The sequence below is a fragment of the Pan troglodytes genome, chromosome 2, assembly GCF_028858775.2.
Source record: "Pan troglodytes isolate AG18354 chromosome 2, NHGRI_mPanTro3-v2.0_pri, whole genome shotgun sequence".
NCBI lineage: Eukaryota > Metazoa > Chordata > Mammalia > Primates > Hominidae > Pan > Pan troglodytes.
This window is the reverse complement of record NC_086015.1, coordinates 9220842-9246914: the sequence shown is the minus strand read 5'-3', so window position 1 is coordinate 9246914 and position 26073 is coordinate 9220842. Positions and strand designations below refer to the sequence as shown.

General features: G+C 43.6%; 1 protein-coding gene and 1 long non-coding RNA gene across 5 annotated transcripts in view; one reads left to right on the top strand and one right to left on the bottom strand.

The window, feature by feature from the left end:
• EDEM1 (ER degradation enhancing alpha-mannosidase like protein 1) overlaps positions 1-23677 on the bottom strand; it is a 32359-nt gene extending 8682 nt beyond the window's left edge. The window contains exons 1-11 of one of the 3 annotated variants that reach the window (XM_016940339.4): positions 23571-23677; positions 22941-23074; positions 15975-16047; positions 11550-11653; positions 9320-9491; positions 8094-8277; positions 6003-6177; positions 3973-4093; positions 2983-3153; positions 1031-1104; positions 69-165 (exon numbers count right to left, since the gene is read on the bottom strand). In XM_016940339.4, the coding sequence (XP_016795828.1) occupies positions 69-165; positions 1031-1104; positions 2983-3153; positions 3973-4093; positions 6003-6177; positions 8094-8277; positions 9320-9491; positions 11550-11653; positions 15975-16047; positions 22941-23062 (1293 nt within the window). In that variant the 5' untranslated portion in view covers positions 23063-23074; positions 23571-23677. The other 2 variants (XM_016940336.4, XM_016940338.4) reach the window with 2 other exon arrangements.
• A 123-nt stretch (positions 23678-23800) lies between these two features.
• The window catches only part of LOC107970547 (uncharacterized), a 45601-nt gene continuing 43328 nt past the window's right edge, over positions 23801-26073 (top strand). The window contains exons 1-2 of one of the 2 annotated variants that reach the window (XR_010155487.1): positions 23801-24300; positions 24748-24835. This is a non-coding gene — a long non-coding RNA (uncharacterized LOC107970547). The remainder of the gene's footprint in view (positions 24301-24747; positions 24836-26073) is intronic. The other variant, XR_001713144.4, reaches the window with a different exon arrangement.

Sequence of the window (26073 nt, the reverse complement as noted above, 5' to 3'; positions counted from 1 at the left end):
GAAGACTATGCGAATGCTTGCTCTAAGCAATACTAAATATTCCTGGGTTCATCTTGCAACACACATACCAGATACAAATATTTACAGGTCTCACTGAGAAAGAAGCTCTCCATCCGGTCTTCTGTGGACTTGTCAATGACGTGATGCAGCGTGGCGTACCCACACCTACAAAACAATCATCCGGTCAGTCCTGCCTCTCTTCCTTCCCACCTGCTGATTCACTTAAGAAGCAGAAACATTCTCTTATCAGAATAATCAACCAGTCATCCAACACCATATGAAACTATGTTTACATTGAAGGGCTCTCCTTTTTTATAGCCTGGGTTGTTTGCAAATATACTTAGCAAGTGCTTTTGGCTGCTAAATTATCAGGTGAGTTACAGGGTGTGGGCTGGTGGTGGGGTGCTGGCCAGAAGCATAACGTGGCACCAAGAAAATGACTGGCAACAAATTTAAAAGGACTAATTTAAATTTCTAGTCCTAATACTTGTAGAATTGACTTCTTATTGAGAATTGACTTATTATTTGAGTATTGACTTATTATTTAAGATAGTACTTTAAAAAAAAACAGCAGGTAAAAAAAAGCATGTCACAAAATTGAAATATAGAGTATGTTTCTTATATATACATATATACACACATCATATATAAAAATATTTAAAAGATTATAAGTACATACATTTCAATACTGACTACAGTTTTCTCTGTATGTGGAGATTACAGTGATAATATTCTACTGCTTTATATTTTCTGTACTCCCTAAACATTTTAGCGTATATGTTACTATATAACTAGGGGAAAGAAGTTAGAATGAACACCCATAATCTGCTAGAACCTCACGGAAAAGAAAGGGCAGTTCTCACTACAATGGAAAGGTTCTACTACACCAAAAGGTAAGCAATTTCCCTGTAAATGTAACATTAATGACCTGGTTCTATAAATTAAAATGCAAACTAGGATATTTCCCCAAAACAATTTGAAATAAATTAAAAGTGGCTGACAGAAAAAGGTAGGAACTTAGAAAACTGACTTGACTTTTGTGTACTTTTCCAGACTCTGCAGAATATCCATTCCTACATGGAGGTAGAAGGGATTCTTGGTTGCCTAGAGAGAACACGAGAGAATGTGATCCAGCATGGGCTTGGAAGACATGCCATCGACAAACATCATGGTGACTGCGGGGCTTCCCCATGGAGACGAGTCGCCAGCCAAAGGAAGAAACAGGGTCCAGGTCATTTATCTTGCAGGGTCACAATGGTTAGAGGACTAAGGTACTCCGTCAGTTCACATCAGAGAGTACCTGTGACTTGTTTAACTTTAGCCAGGGGTAAGACCATCTGTTCCAGGGTAGAACAATAGTCTACTTTGGTTGCCATCATGATTAGAAACAAAACAATGCCCACCCTGACAGCACCATATCTGAGAACAAATCCAATTTCTATCTTGCCTCGGAACTCTCCAGAAACTTAAGACACAGGCACAGGAAAGAGGACCTTGCCACCATTCCAGTTATGGCACCATGAGGCAAGGCTGATGGGAATAAGGCTTTCCGAAGTGTGGAAGGAGGCCGCCACCCTTTCCTCTCTAATCACCCTGAGAAATCAGTCCTCAGTTGCCTACTCTTCTCACACATACTCTTAGATGGTTTTACTAGAGAAAAACTTCTCTGGGAAGATAAGCCTTTATCCAACAAACAGTTTAAAAGTTGGGGATCTTTAATTCATGCCTAATGCCAGATTGCAGCAACAAACAACAAGGTTAGCAGTCTCCAGATTAAAAGTGCACACGGTGTGGCTTCGGAGGGTAAAGCTGTAGAGTGCAAGACATCTCTGTCAACGTGAAGGAGAAATGGAAAACATGAAAGAAGCAGTGACAGAAACAAAGAGGAGTAAGCTCACAGGCCACAGGACTAAGCTTAAGAGGAGAAATCAGCCAGTAACCGGCACGCCATCCTCCGTGTACAGTCTTTCTACTGGGCTCGGAAAGGCCAAACAGGTGGCTATTATCTTTTCCCTTTTTTGAGAGGTTACCTAAAACTCATGAAGTCCCTTTTTAGGCATGAGGACTACTACCAGTTTCACAGGATTTCTTTCCCCTTTTTTCATCTGAAGCAAATGGCAAGGATTTGGTATAAAAAAATTGTTGAATAAATAAATTCAAATCTTAGTGTTAGCTCCACTACCAGAGTTTCTAAAACTCAGGCTCTGCTTGCTAGGGCTGGCCCACGGTGGGCATCTGTTACAGGCCTACTGAATTTCACCAAGGCCAGTGTCTTGGTGAGTTAACCACTCGTGCTGCTGTGCATGTGGATGGAGGAGGACTCTCAGTGTGTATATATGTATGGCATGCACAGAAGTATAAATACCTGGCTTCAACCGTCAGGAAGAAGACATTTCACAGTTAAAGTCACATTCCCTCTGCCACTGAAGTAATCTCACAAAGGATGAACACTATTACATATGTTTGTGTGTGTGTGTATATATATATACACACACACACACACACAAACATTAAACAAAAACAGGCATCCAGATGAATCCCAGATGATTTCCTTTACAACCAAGAAAATGAATTTTCTTTTTGTCTGAATAGTTGTTACACAGACCGGGGCTCCACAGTACACTGATGCAGAATTGCATCCTAAAAACGGCTCTTCTGGTTACATACATTTGGAAAACACCTTAGTACCAAATCTTCCTCATGAATACTTACAGATGTGAGTTATAAGTCCTACGGTAAAAACATGATTCAGCTTTGTAGAATATTAGGTTAAAAACATATTTGACTGCAGATGCCTTCTCTGTCCTGTGAAGTTACGAATGACACTGAACACTAACAAGACTACGGATAGGGGGTAACTCAATCAGAGTCACTATGAAACAACATAACCCTAAATCACTCAGCAAATGTTCACTAAGAATGAACTGCTGGGGTCAGGGGAGGCAGTGAAAGGAAAAAAAAAAAAAAACACAACTCTAGTACCTGGTAGAGGAGATATGTGGATTCCACTAACTCTGGTCTCAGTGGGTAGAAGAGAACGTCAGGGGCCTGCAGCTGCCAGTTATATCTCTCAGGGAGGGCACCATATCGTTTCCATATGGCATAGTAGAAGGCATGAAGGCAGATGGCATCTTCCACATCTCCTATCAGCACCTAAGGAGAGGACACAGGTCATCAGGCTGAGATACCATTCCTAGAGTGACAAGACACGGCACAAAGGGCCTGCCTGGGCTCTCCTCTGCCCCCGAGTTCTTACTTGACCTACACATACGGTTAAAGACAAAACCAACCCAAAAGTGACAACCCAGACAAATAAATGCCCTCCCTATCTGGCCACTAATGCCAAATTGATGTGAACTGCACACAGAAAAAGAGATTACATGTACTCATGAACAAGGAATAAACAACTGAGCGATGGATTATCCAAAAATCACACACAGCCCAGCACAGTGCCTCATGCCAGTAATCCCAGCACTTTAGGAGGCTGAGGCGGGCAGATCACCTAAGGCCTGGAGTTCGAGACCAGCCTGGACAACACAGTGAAACCCCGTCTCTACTAAAAGTACAAAAAATTAGCCGGGTGTGGTGGCAGGTGCCTGTAATCCCAGCTACCCTGGAGGCTGAGGCAGGAGAATCTCTTGAACCCAGGAGGCGGAGGTTGCAGTGAGCCAAGATTGCGCCACTGCACTCCAGCCTGGGCAACAGAGGAAGACTACAACTCAAAACAAAAACAAACAAAAACAAAAATCACACACAGTCACTTCTCAAGCACGGTTTTGCACTTGTGTGGAATGGCTCTGCTCAATATTCTGGAGACTAATTTCACAAACAGAGAGATGAAGACGTATAGTGTCAGTGACCTCCCAAATCCAAAGGAGACAGAGAATGCTCAGGGTATTAAAAAAGAAAGAAAAGGAGGGAGAAGCCCTTTCTGGTGATTGGTTATTCTTAGGAAATCTGATGGCAAAATACCTGCAGTCCAGGGAAAAAGGCCTGCAGCGAGTCAATCCAGGTGTTCATCAGCTGCCCACTGAACATGTTCACGTTGACATAGAGTGGAGGGTCTCCTTCTCCTTCATTGCAGGCTTCCCGCCTGCAGACCCAAGCAGCACATTCAGTGGTGAAAAGAAAGCTCACTGACAGATCTCTACCTCTCCAGCAGCCGCTGGTAGTTTCATTTAAGTGGAATTAACATTAATTTTTTCTCCTAACTCATTCCTTAAACCTTTGGAGACAGACTGCCTTTAATTATCTACATCAGACTCTAGCAGAAGATAATATTTACCACAGGATCAAAGTTCCTAATGCAGCCATTGTAATATGTCAGGATTTCACAGTATTCTGCAGAAAGCACTTTGAGCTTTGGGTTTAAGAGCCCTGCCACATAAGAGAATTCAGTATATAGTATGGGCCTATGCTGGATTTCACCTGAGCAGAAAAGCTTGGTTCTTTTGGTACAAAGAGTCTCTTCTCTAGTAATGTCCTACAGCATGGGCCTGGAGAAATGCATCAGAGCAAGACCCTTGGGGATTACTGCTCAATTTAGTTTGTGGCTTTGAAAAGCAAAAATAAATAAATTCCACTCAAAAGGCCCCTTACTTAAACATAGCACATACAAGTGGTTCCTACAACAGCAATGTAGAAATGGACCCAAGAAAATCCAAGCAGGAAGCTCAGTAGCTATAACTTGCAATGAAACTGGACACTTAACATAGAAATACATACAAAGAAAGATCTGGGGGCCAGGTGTGGTGGCTCACACCTGTAATCCCAGCACTTTGGGAGGCTGAGGCGGGTGGGTCACGAGGTCAGGAGTTTGAGACCAGCCTGACCAACATGGTGAAACCCCATCTCTACTAAAAATACAAAAATCAGCCAGGCAAGGTGGCGCACGGCTGTGATCCCAGCTACTCAGGAGGCTGAGGCAGGAGAATCGCTTGAACGCAGGAGGCAGAGGTTGCAGTGAGCCAAGATCGTACCACTGTACTCCAGCCTGGGTGACAGAGCAAGACTCTGACTCAAAAAAAAAAAAAGAAAGATCTGGGAAAGAGAGTGACACTACGTAGAAGCCACTGTAGCTTCAAATGGCTCTCTCTCTCCTGTCATCCTGGAGGCACAACAGAAAATGGTGAATAATGTTTTAAACAAACTCAGAGAGAAAAAAAAATGTGGTAACTGTCCTTTCTATCACCAAGTATAAAAACCAATCCTAACAATTCTTTGGAAAGTATTAGAACCAAAACATTGTCCTGCATTGCAGATCTATCTGCAATTAAAGCCACAGTTAAACACTGGGATGTGTCAGCCCCTGTAGTAGCAGCAAGTCTCTAAGACGGCCCCCGAGAACCTCCATTCGTGCGAGTCACACCCTTGCACAGCCCCCTCCCACACTGAATGTATCATTTTGATCTGGGTGACTAATGGTCTGGCAGAAGTATTGGTATATCATTCCCAGATTAGTCATGAAAGCACTGTGGTTGCCATTTTGGCCTCTTTCTTTTTCTCTCAGATCACTCACTCTGGGGGAAGCCAGTGGCCATGAGCTACCTACAAAGAGGCCCCTTGGCAAAGAACTGAGCCCTCCAGCCAACAGCCAAAGAGGAACTGAAGACTGCCAGCAACCAAAGTGAGCCTGGAAGGGGATCTCCCAGCACCATTGGGCCTTAGCATGGCTGTGGCCCTGGCCACCAGCTTGACAACAACCTCAGGAGAGATCCTGGGCCAGAATGACTGGCTCAGCTGCTCCTGGATTACTGTCCCTAAGAAACTTCATGAGATAATGCTTGTTGTTTTAAGCCACTAGGTTCTGGGGTACTATGCTATGCAGCGACAGAAAGATAACACAGCTCTTTGCCCCCAGATGACTGACAAACTAGGAGAGGTGGTAAGGTGAGGGCAGAGATAAACAGACCCTGCGATTGTGTGTTAAAAAAAATACAAACGCTTCAGAATGCATTCTATTTGCTTTACAAGGCAACAGAGGAGATGTTAGGGAGACATACCCTCTTCTTAAGTAGTTCTGAATACTCTGATATGCAGCATTAAACATTTCTAGGTCTTCTTTTTCTCCAAAGAGAATGTAAGATTTCAAGAGGTATTCATAGAAGGAGTCCAGCCCGGCACCCAGGCCACTCTGCTTTCCAACCCAATGGCCCGTCTGAATGTTCACGACATTGCCTGCAAAAATAAACAAGGCACTTGAGGTCCCAGCTATCTCCTCGGGGAGGACATGGACGGAGACAGGCCCCCTACTCCAACCACACTGCTCCTCAGCACCTTTATCCTTGGCATACAGGAGAAGGAATGGTTGCTGGGACCTAACATTTTTATCAGTCTTATCATTAACTTAGCCTAGACATCTTCTAAATATATAGCATTTACTGACACAAACATGGGGATAAACATTTAATGCAAAATAAAAATACGTTTCTCATTTTGCTTTTCCAGATTGACGATGCATTTCAAAACCCAAGAGTTTTTCACAGACTTTAACCCAGTACTGCCATTCCTGGGAATTTATCCAAAAAAAGATGATTTTAAAAAGAAAAAGTGGCCAGGCATGATGGCTCACACTTACAATCCCAGCACTTTGGGAAGCCGAGGCAGGTGGATCGCTTGAGCTCAGGAGTTCAAGACCAGCCTGGGCAACATGGTGAAACTCTGTCTCTACCAAAAATACAAAAAATTTGCTGGGTGCGATGGCAGGTGCCTGTAGTGCCAGCTACTCAGGAGGCTGAGATGGGGGGTTCACTTGATCCCAGGGATCACTTGAGCCTGGGAGGAAGAGGTTGCAGTGAGCAGAGACTGTGCCACTGCCGTCCAGCCTGGGTGACGGAGGGAGACCCTGTCTCAAAAGACAAAAAAAAAAGAAAAGGGAAAAGATAATTTTTTTTTAATAATAAAAACAACAACAAAAGTGGTCATTATGAATGCAAGGCAACAACTTGGAAACAAATGATCTGCCAAATGTCAGGCAGAATCAAAATATATGTTTATATTATAATGAAAAATATATAAAAGTTACACAGGCCAGGCTGAAAGGGTCTATGGAAACCTAAAAAGTTGACAATCGGGAGTGACACTGGTCAACTATTTGGTGATAGGCTGACAATTTGAGTGACTTCTTTATTTCTATTGCTGTTGTTAAATACAACAAATGTATACATAAATTTCAGAACTTAAGACAGTTACATGAGTTAAAATAACACCTAGGCTGGGCACAGTGGCTTACACCTGTAATTCCAGCACTTTGTGAGGCCAAGGTGGGAGAATTGCTTGCGCTCAGGAGTTTGAGACTAGTCAGGCAACATAGTGAGACCCTGTCTCTACATAAAATAAACAAAATTAGCTGGACATGGTGGCACAAGCCGGTCGTCTCAGCTACTTGGGAGGCTGAGGCGGGAGGATCACTGAACCCGGCAAGCGGAGGCTGCAGTGAGCCAAGATCGCACCACTGAACTCCAGCCTGGGTGACACAGTGAGACCCTAACTCAAAATAAATAAATAAATAAAATAACACCTTGAGTTAGCAAAATACTGATAATTAGTGAAGATAAATGATGAGTACATAGGGGTCATTATTCATCATAGTTTCTCTCTACTATATTCTGAAATTTTCCATAATAATTTTTAAGTAACATCTTCACCAAACATTCTAAAGGGAAAAAACCCCATCTCATACAGGTTTAATCTGGACTTTCAATCTACTACCACAGGCCCAGATTTTTTAAAAGGAAAAAGCTGCTCCATCAGTAACTCTAAATTCCTATATTTAGAACCTTACATTGAAGCAATAAAATCTGCCTCAGAGGCAGTTCTTTTTACGGCATTTCCATTAACAATAATTTTCAAGTGGAATATGCCAGGGGATCCGAATCAGAAGGGAGCCCTCAAACACAAAAGCTTAATGCTTTTCCATCAGACCATGCAGCCTCTCTGCAAAGGGTCACATAAAGAAATTAGATACAGCTGACACAATTCTTGCGGAGTTGTCAATTGAGTTGAAGAGTAAAAAGGGGGCAGAGCCCAGAGAAGATGAAAGGAAAAGGGGACCAAGCAGTGTGCAGTCCCAATGGCGAGGAAAGGTGCCACACCTAGTAATCCTGTATCATTGCTCCGGAGGTTCCAAAGGGCTTTCACTGCTCGTCTGGCCACCCACTCAAATGTGGAGTCCCCCAGGAGTCGACTCAGAATCCCGAATTCCACCAGGAGGGACCCGGCTCCCGCTGTGCATGTCTCATTATTGGTGTCAGGAGGAACTCCTGTCTTTAGGTTCACCTGGGGATGGGAACAGATTAAAGACTGTGACAAAACTCAAGGAATCCACAGAGCTGAAAAGCCGGGTCTCAGAGACTACACTCAGCTAATAAACCAAGCTTACCATGGTGAGAGTCAGCCCTCTGCCTTCCAAGATACATCTGAGGTGAATACGGGAATTAAATTTAAAAGACACAAACAAGACAATAAGAACAGCAGAGCCTTGCTTTATGAATAAGAGCAAGTCTTCAGGGAATGGCTGTAACACTTCACTAAAGCTTCTCTTTCCAGCAGGTTTTCTTCATGGTAACACAGGCACCAGGCTTTAGGGTTAGAGACAAAGGCAAACTGTAGAATTTCTTCTAAACTGTAAATGAACCACTATGAACTCACTCCTGCTCAGCACCTAAACAAACCTCAAACTGGGCGAGAAAGGAGGCACTACCAGAATATGGCAGCCAGTTCCATCATGAAGGCTCTGTGCTCTGGCAGTTCTCAGCCAGTTACCTAAAAGGCTGACTCAATTCCCAGAGGATTTCTGGGCTTGGCCAATCAGATGTCACAAATATATAATCTAATTCCAGATCCTGGCATTTAAATCAGCAGCTAACTTGCTGGTCTGTGCAGCCTTTATTTGAAAGATCCACGTGAAGCATTGAAAAGAACACTCACCGAGCTCCCGCAATACCCATGTGAGGATCTCTGGGAAAACAGACCCAAGTCAGAGATGAAGACACACTCCCCACACTGCTTTGTAGCAGAGAATGTAAATCACACATGTAAATGGGCTTAAGAACACTGAACTTCACAGAACGTCAACTCTTTAAGGGGAAGGAATAAGTCAGATATATCGCTGTTTGCCTTTCATACAGTGGATGCTCAGTAAATGCTGAATGAATTTTAAAATATTTACATCATATTTAAGGCCAAATTCTTCCAAGGACACTGCATTTCTCATCTACCTCCATCCCGTTCCTTCTCCCAAATAAATTAGTAAGCAAAGAATTTTAATCCAGGAAGATAGTGAATTGTCAAACACAAAGGGTCAAACCAGTCTACTCACCCGAGGATATGGAATCCCTGTCTTGGTGTTTTCAAAAGCAGGGAGGAGCCGCACCGCCAGGTCATGGGCCATGTATAACAACTCATTATCATAGTCCTTAATTGTCATGTCACCAAAGGGCTGCTTGGAGTCAGTTATTATTCTGTGAGCAGAAAGGAGGCTTCCCAGGACCCTAATGACAGGAAGAACAAAAAGATAATACAATCATGTTGCTTGTAAATGCACATAATCCAATTCAGAAAGATAGAAGTATGTTCATATCCACATAGACTCAGAACTGCCTGACGTCAGAGAGACCTGACTTAATGGCCTCTTGAATTCCTTTCCAGCTCTAAGAATACACGATTGATTTTTGTTAACCATATTACTAAAAGAGAGAAAGGGAATCATTTATTCGAGACTACCAAAAACAATGCTATTTACAATATTAACAATTTTGGTCATCTGAATCTTAGGGCATTAAGAAAAGGGAGTTGGCTGGGTGCGGTGGCTCATGCCTGTAGTCCCAGCACTTTGCCAAGAGAGATGCATCTCTTGAGGCCAGGAGTTCAAGACTAGCCTGGGCAACAAAGCAACACCCTGTCTCTATTAAAAATAAAAAAAAATCTGCTGGATGTAGTGGCACACACCAGTAGTCCTAGCTACTTGGGAGGCTGAAGCACGACGATCTCTTGAGCCTAGAAATTGAAGGCTGCTACAATCATGCCACTACACTTTAGCCTGGGTAACAGAGCAGGACCCTGTCTCTTAAAAAAAAAAAAAAAGAGTGTACTAATAGTTCTCAGAATAAATATTACCTATTAGTATTATTAAATTACTCTTGATTTATTTCACTTGGGGAAAACACTCATAAAAAAACAGAAGCTGGGCATGGTGACATTTGCCTGTAGTCCCAGCTATTTAGGAGGCTGAGGTGGGAGGATCGCTTGAGCCCAGGAGTTCAAGGCTGCAGTGAGCCGTGATAGCACCACTACACTTCAGCCTGGGTAACAGAGCAGGACCCTGCTCTAAAATGAAAAAAAAAAATTTAATTTAATTCAAATTAAAAAAAAAAACAGAGAAAGGTAAGACAACAAATACAAAGTAATTTTTGTTGTTTTGGCTGCCAAGCAACTTCCCTAACACCGTAACATCTGGTAAAGAGGCAAGGTGAAGAGGAGGAGGAAAAAATGACCTACTAAGAGGCAGCAGGCTACCAGCTTACACCTAAGTCCTTGTAGACCCATAAAGTCCCATTCTAAAGATCTGAAGTAGACTGTGACATATGTCAGAACAAAGGTTTTCACCAATTTAATTTTAAATAAGTATTACATCTGTGAACTGGAATGTTATGCAGTTGATACAATTTTCAAAAGATGTAAACAGGAAAATAACCACAATGTATCAAAGAAAGCAATATACAATATACTAGGTATACAGCACGATCCCAATCCACTAAACAAATAGAGAAAAAGAGAGAGACAGAGAGAGAAATAGAAGTGAGAGATATACCTAACAAAGAAATATACTAAAATGGTAAGCAGTGATTTTCTGTGGGTGGTAAGATGGGAAACTCTCATTTCCTTCAGAAATATGTAGGGGTTGTCCTAGGACACAGTGAAAGAAGGAAATGAAATCAGACTATAAAGGGAAACCACGAAATCCTGTACTAGATAGACACCTATTTTACACCCCCGTTAAAACATAAATGTACCCAGGCATGGTGGCTCATGCCTGTTATCCCAGCACTTTGGGAGGCCAAGGCAGGCTGATCACTTGAGGTCAGGAGTTCGAGACCAGCCTGGCCAACATGGTGAAATCTCATCTCTACTAAAAATACAAAACTTAGGTGTGGTGGTGAGTGCCTGTAATCCCAGCTACTCAGGAGGCTGAGATATGAGAATGCCTTGAACCTGGGAGGTGGAGATTGCAGTGAGCCAAGATTGCACCACTGCCCTCCAGCCTAGGTGGCAGAGACTCCATTTCAAAAAAAAAAAAAAAGAGTTTAATCTATAAAAACGAAACGAAACAAAATACAAACGTGTCTTTCCCTTCAGTCTGGAATGTGATTACTTTGAAATAACTGTTCCAGTTTTGACAGATATGAACATGAAAAATGCACACTGCACCCATAAAGCCCATATGGACTCCCTGCCTGGATCATGTGGCAAAAAGACCCCCACAGGTATTTTTTTCTTTAAACACATAAAAAGAAGTCTCCAATTCATTTTATGAATATTCATTATTTTACCTTATCGTGGCCTCAAAGACTTGGACGGTGGAATCTTTGTCAAATGAAACTGTGTTGATCACTAACTTGACTGCTTTCTGGAACTCGGATGAATTTCCCATTATCTTTAAAAAGAGGAACACAGGTCATTACAGCAACTTGAAATGAAACTGAGGCTATATCATCACAGCAGCCCAGTCACGTCACCTAAATGTCTGTATGTGGTTTTGCTACCATAGGAGTAGAAACACAAGAGACAGAAAAGCAGTTATTTCTTAGAATATATTCCCAGCACATGGCAGGCCCATTTCCTCCAACTCAAGAGTCCTGTCTCCAAAGGACAAAACTGTGAAAATAATTCCTTGTAAAATCATTGGCACTCCTCATCTTCCCAACTCCACTCTCCAGCAAACTTCACTATGATCTTATTTAACATGCCAGGCATTGTGGTTTCTAAAATTTCTGGCAGGTATACAAATAAATCAGAAAACTGAAGAAACAAAAATATGTCTTTCTCTCTGCTCCTCAAATAAATCAGCAGCTTGGGTGCTTGGCTCCCAGGAGACCAAAACATGTGGAAAACTGAACGAACTTGTTGATTGTTATCCAGATGCCTAAACACTTTGAGAAATAGTGGTAATATCTTTTGGAGCACAGGATAAAACCAGTGACTGATTTAAAAGACACAAAACATATGAATAATCAGCTCTATGTCCTTTTTAAAAAGTGATCTAGAATTATCATTCCTATTTTGGGTATGTAGATACGATGTCACACTAAGCCACTCTCTCCTATGTGAAGCACAGTTGGGCATCAAACTTTATAGATTAACCTGAATCAAAATTATTTCATTCCACTCTAAATTTTATGACAACCCTGAGACTATAATGACATCATAAGGACATACTGTGAAAGAAAAATAAATTTCTGGGACCCCAAAATCACTAAGCCAAAGGGAAAAGTCAAGCTGGGAACTGCATCAGGCAAACCTGCCTCCCATTTTATTCCTAAATAAGATAGCTACAAAGATTCAAAAAAAAAAAAAAAAAAAAAAAAAAAAGCTATATATGTCCCTTACAATTTACCTACAAGGAAATTCCCTGTGGGCCTCAAGATCTTCCCCTCAAAACAATTCTGCTGAATTTCACCCAGACAATGTAAATTGACAGTTTATCTTCACAGGTACAAACAAAGGACAGAACTAGTCATCCCTCTGCTCACCTAAGAAAAATGCATATCTGATTGCTTCCTCTGCCCTACTGTTTATGTAAAACTGCAGATTCACTAAGCCAGACAAAGGCATAAGTGACTATTCCTCTACCTTTGTCACAGGTAAACTGTATATTCCGTGAAAGGCTAATCAGAGAGTCAACCAGCTGGACATGGTGGCTCAGGTCTGTAAGCCCATACTTAGGGAGGCCAAAGCGAGCGGATCACTTAAGGCCAAGAGTTCAAAACCAGCCTGGCCAACATGGCAAAACCTTGTCTCTACTAAAAATACAAAAAATTAGCCAGGCGTGGTGGCGCATGCCTGTAATCCCAGCTATTCGGGAGGCTGAGGCACAAGAACTGCTTGAACCCCTGGGAAGGTGGAGGGTGCAGTGAGCCGAGATCTCACCACTGCACTCCAGCCTGGGCAACACAGCAAGGCTCTGTCTCAAAAAAAAAAAGACAAAAGAAATGTAACCATTTGTCTTTTATCTGCCTGTGACTTGGAAGTGCCCCCTCACCCCACCCCCAGCACTTCAAGTTGTCTCACTTTTCTGGACTGAACCAATGTACATCTTACACATACTGATTGATGTCTCATGTCTCCCTACAATGTATAAAACCAAGCTGTGCCTAACTACATTTTTTCCACCTCATCGTTATTTTGCTGTAACCTACAGAGTAAGTACAGACATTTCTAGCTTTCAGTTCTTTCTTTTTAGAAGATGATGCAATAATGCTGCAAGTTGCATCCAATGGTCAGGGGACTGCTATCTTCACAGCGTTTCCCTAGCACATCTGTTAAAGCCTGTTTAAATGTTAGCAAAAGAAAAGGAAAACTTCAGCAGAAGTAACACCTGAAAAATAAGCCTGAAGCACTAAAGGCCGGATATTCTACAATGAAAACCACAGAGATGGATCTGTTTCCTTACAGATGTTTACCAGCAACAATATCTGGTGAAGCTGCAGGTGCTGACAGGAGCTCAAATCAAGTGAGGAAGGTGAAGGAAGTCAACGACTCTTACTTATTGTAGTTTATCATTATGGTCAGATAGCCATAGAATCCTGAGTGACTATGTTCTGAAATCACACTCATGTTTGAAAATGGCTGAATGGGACAGAGGAGCTAAATGGGTTTGTTTGTTTGACTGTAGGACTTCTCAGAGTCTTTAAAATGCTGATGGGCACTGTGGCTCTCTAATAGTGGGACCAGACATACAGAATTTCTCAAGTTCATTTAGAAACAGAACTCTTCTTTCAGGGAGTAAGTATATTTGGAATCTGTGTTGGGAAATGCTTCATTAGTCAGAATTCATTTTTTGAACAAACATTTGCACTGCTACTGTGCACCAGACACCATTAAGTGTGGGGGAGAGTATGGTGAACAACAGAATAGCAGGTAAGATGGAGGGATAAAAAAACAAAATGGGGCAAAAAAAAAAAAAAAAAAAAAAGCCAGCTACTCGGGAGGCTGAGGCAGGCGAATCACTCAAACCCAGGAGTTGAAGGTTGAAGTGAGCCAAGATCACGCCACAGCACTCCAGCCTGGCGGCAGAGCGAGACTCTCTCAAAAAAAAAAAAAAAGAAGAAGGAAAAGACGATGACGACAAAGCTCTCAGGGACAAGGAGCTTTCATGAGCTATACGTGAGTCTTAGGGCGTTTCCTTTAAGCAACACTTGTAGGCTGAGTCAGCCTCTGGTATCATCAACAAATTAGCTCTAAGGTCGAACATACTTGTCTGGGCACATTTTGATCAGTGATGGTAAATGACTGAAACAGAGCAGCAATAACTTCGGAAGGAGATATTGGGAAACTAAGTTGCTTTGTAATTTAAATTATACTAAATCAGTACCCCAGATTTCCTATTAGACCAAGGGCCTAGTCCTATTTCTACTACTTATTTATAAAATGAGGACGTAGAATGATCTCTCAAGCTCTTTCCGAGTTCTGGTAATTCTACTACTAGCAAGATACTAGACAATCATAATGCAAACTTGGCTAGCACATTACCCAATTCTTTTGTGTGTGTGTGTGTGTGTGTGTGTGTGTGTGTGTCTCCAGAGATGGAGTCTCACTCTGTTGCCCAGGCTGCAGTGCAGTGGCGCAATCTCAGCTCACTGCAACCTCTGCCTCCTGGGTTCAAGCATTTCTCCTGCCTCAGCCTCTTGAAGAGCTGGGACCACAGGCGCCCGCCACCATGCCCAGCTAATTTTTGTACTTTTAGTAGAGAAGGGGTTTCACCATGTTGGTCAGGCTGGTCTCAAACTCCTGACCTCAGCTGATCCTCCCACCTCAACCGCCCTAAGTGCTGGGATTACAGGCGTGAGCCACTGCGCTCGGCCCCAATTCTAACTCCTAACAGACAGCTTTAAACTCTTCTATGGCATGTTAAAAGAAACAAGAATAAATAAAAGTACAACATTTGGGCTAGACTGCAATAAGATATTTCTCATGGTAAAGACTTGCTGGACAATGAAGGAAAGCAAAGAGGTTGTAAAAATCACCTTTACTAAGAAGATTTTAAAACAACACTATGCTGGAATACAGTCCCCTGGAAACTGCTTTAATGACAAAAGGTGAAGCAGATGAAGCACACAGACATGGCACCATGTACTGAGTGCCACACTGCCTTCAAGGTGCTTCTGCATATCTGCTCAAAGGTCTCTAGTTCTCCAGAGTCAAAGAGCAAAACCACAGGATGAGGCGGTAATGCCAGCACCCACGTTGGCAGCTCAGGCATGGAGTGTCCACAAAACAGGAAGTAGCAAATGAAAGAGAAGGGTTTCTAGGGAGCCCCACATAAGGACGGGCGCTAGGGCTCCAACTTGCTCCTGGGGGAGCCGGTGGCTAGATGACATTTCAGGGTACCTGCCAACCCTTAGATCTTCTCTCTTTTACTCCTGGAATAGCAACGACTGTAATTATCAATATTAATGAGCTTCATTATGGGTTCTTTTAGGGAATAAGATAGAAACTGGTTAAAAAAAAAATAGGTTCCCTAAAATCAATCGTACATTTCTTCTCCTTTTTTTAATGGAATCACATTTCCCCTCATTTAACCTTCAACACTTTTCTTGTTCTCCCCATTAAGGTCATTAAAATAAATAACAGTTATCAAAGCTAATGATACATTTTGACTTATCAGGCTCCCTGGAATTCCCACTGCTGGAGGGAACTAGGGATAATCAACTCTAAAACATCTTAATTCATTTTTTTAAAAAAAGGTGAACACTTACTGCAAGTGTATCCAATGCATCAACAAGAGTCAATGAGTAGTTCCCTAGTACATCATTGATGTTCAGATTTGAACTGAAAAAGAAAATTAAAATTCAACAAAAAGACTTTATTTCAAAAGAGAAGACAATAAAAGTAAACACCCATCAGAAACTATAACTGCCAGCAACTCTTATTTATTCAGGAACTAATTATGGGTGAATTAATACAGCAAAGGTCTTTCTACCCCCAAAGTAACACTTTCTATGGTGTCCATAAGTAGAATCAAGTCACAGAACTGTGGAGACACACTTGTACCAGAGTGGAAAGAATGCTCACAGGAAGTCAGGAGGCATTGAGTCATCTCCTCTCTGAGATTCAGGTTTATCACCATAGACAATCTCCTTGGTCCTGTCCAACTTTAAAAAGCTCTGATTTCACAACCATTAGGAACTAAAGGAGATCCCTTGTCATACGACCCACCTGTAATACTTTAATACAGAGATTAGACACCACAGCCTATATTACACACAAAAAGAAGTAAATACATTAATTGACAGTGTCAATATTACTCATCTGCCCTATGGTTGGGGGCATAAATTAACTTCTTTACACCATTTCTTCATTAATAACTCATCCAAAGGGTCTTCATTATTTCCGTTAATTCTGAGATATCATTTAACATGAACCTAGGCAGGAATTGAGGCCTTTCTCCCTTCTTGACTGGAGCTACATAAACGTTTCTGCCACACACCTCTCACCCCATAATCTACACCAATTTTCCATTCTGAAACAACCTTAAGAAACCAACTTCAGGATGACGAGGGTGAAGCTCCTCAGGCACTGTGGTATGTCTTTGTCACACTTTAAAAAAAAGCCAACAACAAAAAAACTAATACATCTGGGAGAATAGGGATGAAGAACTAGTAAAATAAAGGACAGTTTGAGAAATTCTGGGGACTTCGTTTATTTATTTGTCCCATTCCCAAAAATCCAGAAAATAAGTGCAGAAGCTTGGAAAAAATGATAGTAAGAGAAGACATAAGACAACTGTTTAAAGATTTTATTAGCAACCAAAGCAAAAAAGCTCCAGTTTTATTTCCAGCAAGATGCATTGATATCTGCAGTGTTCCATCATATCCCAAAGCACTTCATCTGCTCCTTGGATCACCCTAATGGGTCCTTATCTCACTTTCCAGTCAGAGAAGCTTCTGGTGCACAGCACCTCTCGTGTTGTGATGGCTTGCTGTGGTCTCTGAAAGGCCTGTGCCTCAGCTGGGGGAAATGGGGCTTATGTGAAAGAGGCATAACAGCTCCAAGGTCTCATTTTATTTGAACCCTCCAGTTGCCTTGTTTTATGCTGTTACACCATCTAATCTAAAGCAAAGAATTTATAGTAAAATTTTAGGCTTGGCGCGGTGGCTCACGCCTGTAATCCCAGCACTTTGGGAGGCCGAGGTGGGTGGATCATCCAAGGTCAGGAGTTCAAGACCAGCCTGGCCAACATGGCAAGACCCTGTCTCTACTAAAAATACAAAAATTAGCTGGGTGTGGTGGCAGGCGCCTGTAATCCCAGCTACTAGGGAGGCTGAGGCAGAAGAATTACTTGAACTCAGGAGGCGGAGGTTGCGGTGAGCCGAGATCATGCCATTGCACTCCAGCCTGGGCAACAAGAGCGAAACTCCGTCTCAAAAAAAAAAAAAAAATTTTAGATACTGTTTTTTTGAAACGAGATATATATGGGGGCTATAGTCTAGGAACTAGGGCTAGCTCATTTCCTATAAGCTGGGAAGTCAGAAAACTGCTTGGCTGGAAAATTGTACCTGTTTTTTCTATTTGTTGATTTTCTGGAAATAAACTTATACAATAGCAAAAGGTCCCCTCAAAGCAAGAGCTATGGATTCAAATATGCCTCTCAAGCGCAAGTGACAGCCAAAAAAGGTACAAAAAGTGCAAGGGTTGCAGGAGGGGCTCAAAGGAGACAGGGAGATCCTTACGCCCAATTCTGCCAACTCAAGAATGTTCTGCTCTGTGTAAATATTTCACTCTGTTGCTCTGCCGCTTAGAAACAGAGTGGGCTTCAACAGCCCACCTCATCAGAAAACAGCTCCCTCATCATGTAGCATCCAAGCTAGATGGTAATCAGGAGAACCACATGTAACTCCCCTCTCCTGAGTCACACCCAGATCTGCGGCATGTGTCATTCTATCCACCTGCACAGGCCCATGGAAGGAAGGTACTCACTGTGAGCACTGAACTCCTTTCCATGTTTTATTGTGCTTTGCCTTGTAATCTATAACTAAAATAGACCCAGTTTTAAAATATTTTTTACAATGCCCAGTCACTAAAAATTAATGAGCTGCCACAGTAAAAAAAAAAAAAAAAAAAAAAATTACTTGCAGTAACTGTGGGGTTTCTTCTCTCCACTCTAGTCAGACAAATCCTCTCTAAGATCTGGGGTATTTACTCATTAGAACACTTTTAATTCTTTCTTACCAAATAATTGCTACATCCTCTTTCAAAAGGTGCCAAAATAAGGGGGAAGTGGGAGTGAGGATGAAGGAAAAAAAAAAAAACACCATAAAACTCTCCTGGCCTAACAGCATGAAATTATTATGACTCCATTTATGCCAGCCCACCATGCAGCTCAGACTCTGGATTTGTTCTTTGTAGATATTCTTGTCAATCTCCAGCCTAACCTGATACCTTTAAGTTCATCCAGCAAGAACTCAATACCTTTCCCTGTAACCAGCTGGCTGAACCGCACAACTAAACGCTCCACTTACTTCACCAGGTACAAATGTTCATGGCATTCACCCCACTGTAAATTTTTAAAGTTCACCTCGAAACAGAAAAGATGGAGAAAACCATGGCCTTTGATAGAAAATGTTTGACTATGTAGCTAACAAAATCAAACATATGTGTTTTTAAATTTAAATTCCCATGTATACTTAACCTGTAACAGCTGTTCAGAAATCTACCTGGTGTGGTGTAGGCACAGAGATAACATAAGAAACAGTCCCTGCGTTCAAGGGATTGATAATCTGGAGAGACAAGACAAAGGGAAATGCAGGTGAATACACAACAGTACTCAATCCTCAAATAAGGTTAAAATGTAGAATCGCAGCTCAAAGGAAAGGAATCAAAAGAACTGAGCAAATAAAGGAAAATCATCTTCAAACAGTTAGATGGTGTCACGGAAACAAGACGAGCCTGACTCTGAAAGAGGGCAGGACTTTCCAAAGAAAGAGGAATGCAGAGGAGGCCATCTTGAGCTAGTAGTACCTAAGCATTTGAGGGGCCAATATTTGTTTGGCTTAATTTGAGATTTGCTTTGTTGTTTTAATAGCAATACAGTTGAGAAGAAATTGAGAATGGTCACATGCCCAAAAGCCAGAACTACAGTTAACCAGTCACAGGATTACAAAAATATAATATCCACATTTACTCAAAGAAACTTTAAATTTGGATCCTCCAACCCAAATTGAGGATGTGAGAACTGACTTTGCATAGTTATCTTAGACAGATCTGCTCTTTTTAGAGTGTTCAGGTTTTATTCACTTCATGTTAACTCCTTACCTGATACCTCCCCAAGAACAAGTCACATGTACTTGAGGCAAGATAAGTTTGGAGCATATATGACTACAGAGAAACGGTAAGAGTGTTTAGCACCGAAATTTTCTATGTGTACTTTTTATATAATACTCTAATGGCAAATTCACTCTTGTTAAATGAGTCATTAGAATACATTTGATTTTTTAAAATCTGAAAGATTTTCAGCTGGGCTTGGTGGCTCACACCTATAATCTCAGCACTTTGGGAGGCCAAGGCGGGAAGACTGCTTGAGGCCAGGGGTTTGAGACCATCCTGGGCAACAAAGTGAGACCCCACTTCTACAGAAAAATTAAAAAAAAAAAAATTAGCCGAGCATGGTGGGGCACACCTCTAGTCCCAGCTATTCGGGAGGCTGAGGCAGGAGGACTGCTTGAGCCCAGGAGTTCAAGGCTGCAGTGAGCAATGATTATGCCACTGCACTCCAGCCTGGGTGACAGAACAATACCCTGTCAATTAAACAAACAAACAAAAAATATGAAAAATTTTTATTACAGATTATTTAGTTTGGGGATGTGAAGTACCCTCCTGTTTCAAAGTCAGCATGACAATACTCTGGTTTTATACTTTCCTCAAGGCCTAGTATTCGATAGCATAACAGGAGGACTACAGTCAATAATAATTTAACTGTACATTTTAAAATAACTAAAAGTATAATTGGATTGTTTGTAACACAAAAGAAAAATGCTTGAGGGGTTGGATACCCAATTTTCCATGATGTGATTATTACAAATTGCATGCCTGTGCCAAAATATCTCATGTACCCTATAAATATATACACCTACTGTGTATCCTCAAAAATTAAAAATAAATTTTTTAAAAAATATTTTAAAAAAAAGCAAAGCCTGAGAGGAGTTAAAGGAAGGAGAGTACAAAAAATTAAGTTTTCCACTCTTTGTAAGTGGCAAGTGTGAGGCGTCTATGCAAGGCTTCTTTGGCCTCCTCAAAGACAACAAAGGTTTACCAACCAACGGGCCTACCCAGCTCAGGGCACAACCCTTCCCTAATGCCATCCCCACCTCCTCAATACTTCTAACACCCTCTTTCCAATAACATATCTGTCTCAAAGCAACCTGACCTTAACTTAGGCATAACCAAACCAATGCATAACCAAACCAAAACACTCATCGGCAGCCTTCATCCTGAAATAAAGGCCAACAGCACACATGATACCACAAAGACCAGCAAGTTAAATCAACCACCACCTCACTTTGCTGGGAAGGGATTCTTAAGGTTCTCCAGAAGCGCTTTTAAGGTTCATTAAGAAAAACATTAAAATGTCATCAACTCACTCTCCAAACCATCATATTCTCAAATGAAAGTGTTATCACAATTCCCCGTTAAACTGTTTTCAACTTCAGTCCACCTGATAAAAGGTAATCTGAGAAACAGTCTGTGAGCAGGAATAAAGGCACTTATTGGAAGTGCTCTCTCCCTTCTTGTAATACCAAGAGCACTAGTGGAAAAGCACAAATTAAGATCCAAAATATGTACACATACTATGATTGCAACTATGTAAAACATGCATAGACATATGGGCAGGAACTAGTGGCAAAGATAAATTTAAAATAGCTGGTGGGATTTTATGATATTTTTCAAACTTTAATGATGTTGATTTAAAAAGAAAAAACATCAAAGCATGATGTAGGCGGACAACAAAAAAAAGACCACAATTAAATGAAGTTTATTACCCCCCCCAAAAAAAAACTAAGTAAGAAAATACATTTATAGGTATAAAGTCCCCTCTAGTTAAGTGAGCCAAATAATTCATTCATTTCTTAAAATCTGGAAAGACCATGGCCGGGAGCGGTGGCTCACGCCTGTAATCCCAGCACTTTGGGAGGCCCAGGCGGGTGGATCACGAGGTCAGGAGACGAGACCATCCTGGCTAATACGGTGAAACCCCGTCTCTACTAAAAATACAAAAAATTAGCCGGGCGTGGTGGCACGAGTCTGTAGTCCCAGCTACTCGGGAGGCTGAGGTAGGAGAATCACTTTAACCCCGGAGGCGGAGGTTGCAGTGAGCGGAGATCGCGCCACTGCACTCCAGCCTGGGCGACAAAGCGAGACTCCGTCTCAAAAAACAAACAAAAAATCTGGAAAGGCCAAATACTTTTTTTTCAAAATTTAATATTTTTTCTCAAAAAAATTGAGATAGAAAATACACTTATACGTATAAACGCTATGGTTAAGCAAGAAAAACTCATCGGTTTCCTAGAATTTTGAAAAGGCTCAGTCCTTTGAATTTAGCTTGGGATGTCCCCTTGCTTCGGTAGAAATCATGCTCTCAAACTGCAATTTAAAACATAAATGTGTAAATAACCACACCATTTTAAAAACCCAAGTCCGTTTAGTCTATAGGCTTCCTTATCAGAACCTAAGGACTGGACTCCACTGCTTTCCTCCAGGTGAAGGAAAATGCTTGCCCCAGACGGTGCCAAGACACTGAGCAAACCAACTCCTCCACTCCCATCCAGGGGAGGGGAGTCAACTATCTGGACTAACAGGGTCTATGGCAATGCACATTCCTTCCCTACAGGTAAGAGGTCCTTAGCTGGGTGTACTGCCCTCTTGGACTTTGATGTCAACAGTGGTGACCCTTGGAGCTCAGCCTTTGCAAACAAGGCTGGTGAACAGGGAGGACTGCCTGACCTTCCCGGACAACCACGCCACCAGAGGGGGGGGATTTATAGAACACATCGTACAGGGCGATGACGGTGACAGTCAATCTGGCATCCAGTGAATTTCACCTCAAGTATCTGGACCCCAAAAGTGGGCCACATAGCTTCCCTCCCCACCACCTAACTATCCTCAGCCTAAGAAGCAGCCCCTGTGAAGGAGAGGCTGTAACCCCGTTCTGCCTCAAACTCAATGGACGGCTTTGGAGAAGTCAACTCTAGGCTTTTTACATAGAAAAGACGTGGGTGTGGCAATCTAGAGGTGGGGGTGCGAGGTAAAGGCTTGTTCTGAGGCTGCGTTTACACAGGGAGCACGGAGATTTCATTTAGAGTTTATGCTTATCCGGAGGAGGGGCTCGGATGGAAGTGGAAAGCCCTCCAAGCCAGCCCTTGGCACTGCCACTGTCCCTTCTGGTCCTGGACCTCAGTATCCTCATGTGTAAGACACTGAGCTGGACAGCAGTTCTGAAGTTTGGAGATTCCGGGAGAATCAGGAGAGGAAGGCCACCGGCCCACCCCGCACCCTCAAGCTCGGGGGTCTTCACAGGGACTCAGACGGGACAGGGCGCGGGAGCGCTGCCCGGGACCCTAACGGCCCTGGCGCCCTCGGGGGCCCCGGAGGACAGAGGGCTGCACCCCGGCGCGGAGGGCGGAAGGAAGCGCGTGGGCGCGCGGCCCCGGGCGGCGGGGGCTACTCACGGGTCCCCGCGGTCGGGCCCACGGCCGCGGCAGTGGATGGGGTTGAGCTCGTCCTGGGGGAAGGCGTGAGCCATGTAGTTGTCGTAGCCAAAGACGAACATGCCCCGTGCCAGGTCGCGCATCTGGGCACGCAGCTGCGGAGGGAAGGCGCCGCTGTAGCGCTTCTCGTACTCGTCCGGGCCGCGGCCCCGGCCGCCCAGCACGTAGCCCCAGTGGGCTGGGCCGCACACCCCCGGCCCAGGACGCCGCGGAGCCTTGCGCGGGCTCTGCGCTGCCCCGGTCCCCGGCGGCTGCAGCCACGACGGCCCGGATAGCCCCCCCGGCCGGCCCACGGGCCCCGAGGTGGGCGACGCGGGGCCGTCGGGGCTCCTCAGACGCTGGAAGCCGAAGCTGAGCGGAAAGCGCTGGTAGAAGCCCATGCTGGGCCCCAGCCCGAAGACGAGCCACAATACTCCATGGAGGCCAAGCCGGAGGAGCACCAGCCCCAGGACGAGCGCTCGCCATTGCATGGTCGCGCGGGCGCCGCGGGCATTATTTTAAAGCGCGGGGGCCTCCCCGCCGACCACCGCACCCCGCGCTCGCCCCGTAGCCCGGCTCACTTCCCCTTTAAGGAACTCCCCCGTGACGCACCAGGAACTAGTCCATCGTCCCCAACCCCCAGGCTCTCCGGCGGCCCGGCCTGGCCCCACGGTCGCCCGCCCAGTGGCCCGGGATTGGCCCGGCCTGGGCCCGGCCTCGCGGGGCGCGGCCCAGGACTCCCTCCCACCCAGTAGGCCGCCAGGACGTCCGCGACGCCCCGAGGCCCCGCCCCTCACCCGGGCCCCGCCCCAACCCCCAAGCCCCGCCCCCCTGGGCGGTCCGTAGCCCGATGGGCCGGCGTGGCGAGCAGGAGCCGCGCCGGCCCGCGAGGGAACTTCCAGCCAATGGGAGAGCGGCACGGCAGCGCCCGCCGGACGCTGGACACAGACGTGACCCCAGACCGCCTGGCCTTGGGTAGATCGGGTCTCTGGGCAGAGCGTGTGTCCGGCAGAGCTAGGACCGGAAAAAGCCACTCTAGGTCTAGGTTAGGAGTGATGACAGTTAAAAGATATATAAGGAAAAGAAGGAAAGGATCGTTTCTGTACAAAAGGAGCTATTTTTGCATATCGAGCGCATAAGTTTTATAACTTAGGTGTCTGTTTATGGAGAGGGTGGGATACTACCTTTTAGCTCAAGGAGTGCACAAAACGGTATCATGAATTCTGCTCTTTTGATTCAAACACCCAACTTTGAAGAATCGCTCATGGTGCTTGTAAAACACATATCCCCAGATCCCTCCCTAGACCTATCGAACAACTCCAACGGTCTCGGGAATGTGCGTGTAAGTACTCTTGGACAGTTCTTAGAAACTGGAAGTTTCAGGAAATACTAAGTTATGTTATACTGCTTTTGTCTCGGAAATAGGATTTTTTTTAAAAGGGGGGGGCGGGTTGGGGGTGGGAATGAAGGCTCCCACCACCACCAAATTATTTACCAGATATATCTAAACATGTCTTCTCCTGTCCCTCCCATCCTACCATCTCTCCTGTGCACCCGCAATTAGTGACCTAACCTTTGAGGTGTGGGGTAGATTCCCAGTTAAATAACTTTACCCCTCTGTATCTACTTCCTATAATAATTAAGAAGGTTGCAAATGTTAGCTCTAAAGGGCTATGGCTTTCACATAAAGATTCAATGGTTTAGGCGCTTGTTTATTTTGCTTGCTGCATTTGGAGTTGGCTGTAAGTTTTGCCCTCCCTAAGTTTAGACCCAATGCCTGTTTCATCAGGGTTTCTGAAAAGCTTGGGAAGCAAGACCTGACTAGACCCCCAAATCTGATAATGGCTGAATGGCCGACCAATGGAGTGCATAAGAAGGTAAGTTGTCATGTGGCACTCTCATCACATTTTCAGGGTAGAGGACTTTCTGAAATACAGAGGAGGTGTAAGGAGAACTAAGAAAACACTTGATTACAGCACATGGTAGCTGGCACATAGGAAGGTCCTTACTGTTGGCTGAGCCTTGTTCTTTCCCAACATTGAGACATCGAGAGCAGCCCAAGCAGCAAAAAGATTACCAAGACAGCTTGAGCCAGGGTCTTTAGACTACACAGCTTCTGCTTTTTCCGCTCTGTGAAGGATGCCTGGGGACTGTGCTGGCAGCCCAGCTCCAGCCCTTGATCCTGAACTTCTGCCTTCCTGGAACTTGCAAACTGAATGTGAATATTCAGTTGCATGTTGCATGTTTCCTTCCGGGGCTACTTTATTGCAAATTTTAACTTAAATTTGACCTGGTTAACTGCAGGCCACATTGAGGACAGCTCCTGTCTTGATGTTAGAGAAAAACTCTTATTAAAATAAATATTTTAATAACCAGAGAAAACCATCCAACTCCTGAAAGATGCTTTTCATAGTAAAACCGATGGTTTTCAAAACACTTTGACATGTATACTTATTTAATCTTCATAGAAAACTGTAAAGCTTATTCCACAAGCCATAATGGAAGAAATCAGGTTGGGGGCTCAATTCTCAGAGCCTGTTGGCTCTAGGCAGAAAGGGAGTTACTACACTTTAGGGCAATTTGCACTTCAAATAGCTGGCCCTTGAGCAGACAGGTCCCTCTGCTCTTTCCAAGCCACCCAAAAGCAATAGTTTTGACATTAGTGCCCTGCAAGGCATAGCCTAGGCATTAGGGTCTAGGTTCAGAAAGTGTTTCCTTCTGGAATGAAACTGAAATGAAAGAAATGGGTTATTTTGTGCTAGTCCTTTCGATTAGGACTCTCCTTAAGCTAAATGTAACTGATAAGATTGGGACAACACCCATACCCAATCAGAAAACTCCAGTCTTGAAAATCAACTCTTTAAGATAAACAGTTTGATTTGTGACAGCTTTTCCGGTAATCTCACAAGCGCATCAGGGACTGATAAAAAAGGAAAGGAGGCACTTTTTCAATGTAAAAATGGCTTTACTCTGGGGAATGCAAAGAGATGACAACTAAGAACTCACATTCAGAAGTCAGGTGTTCAAATCGTAGCTCTGCCCTAAGAGTGACCTTGGGAAGTTACTTTTCTGGACTTGTTTCCTCATCCATAAAATGGGTGAGTGATGAGGACAA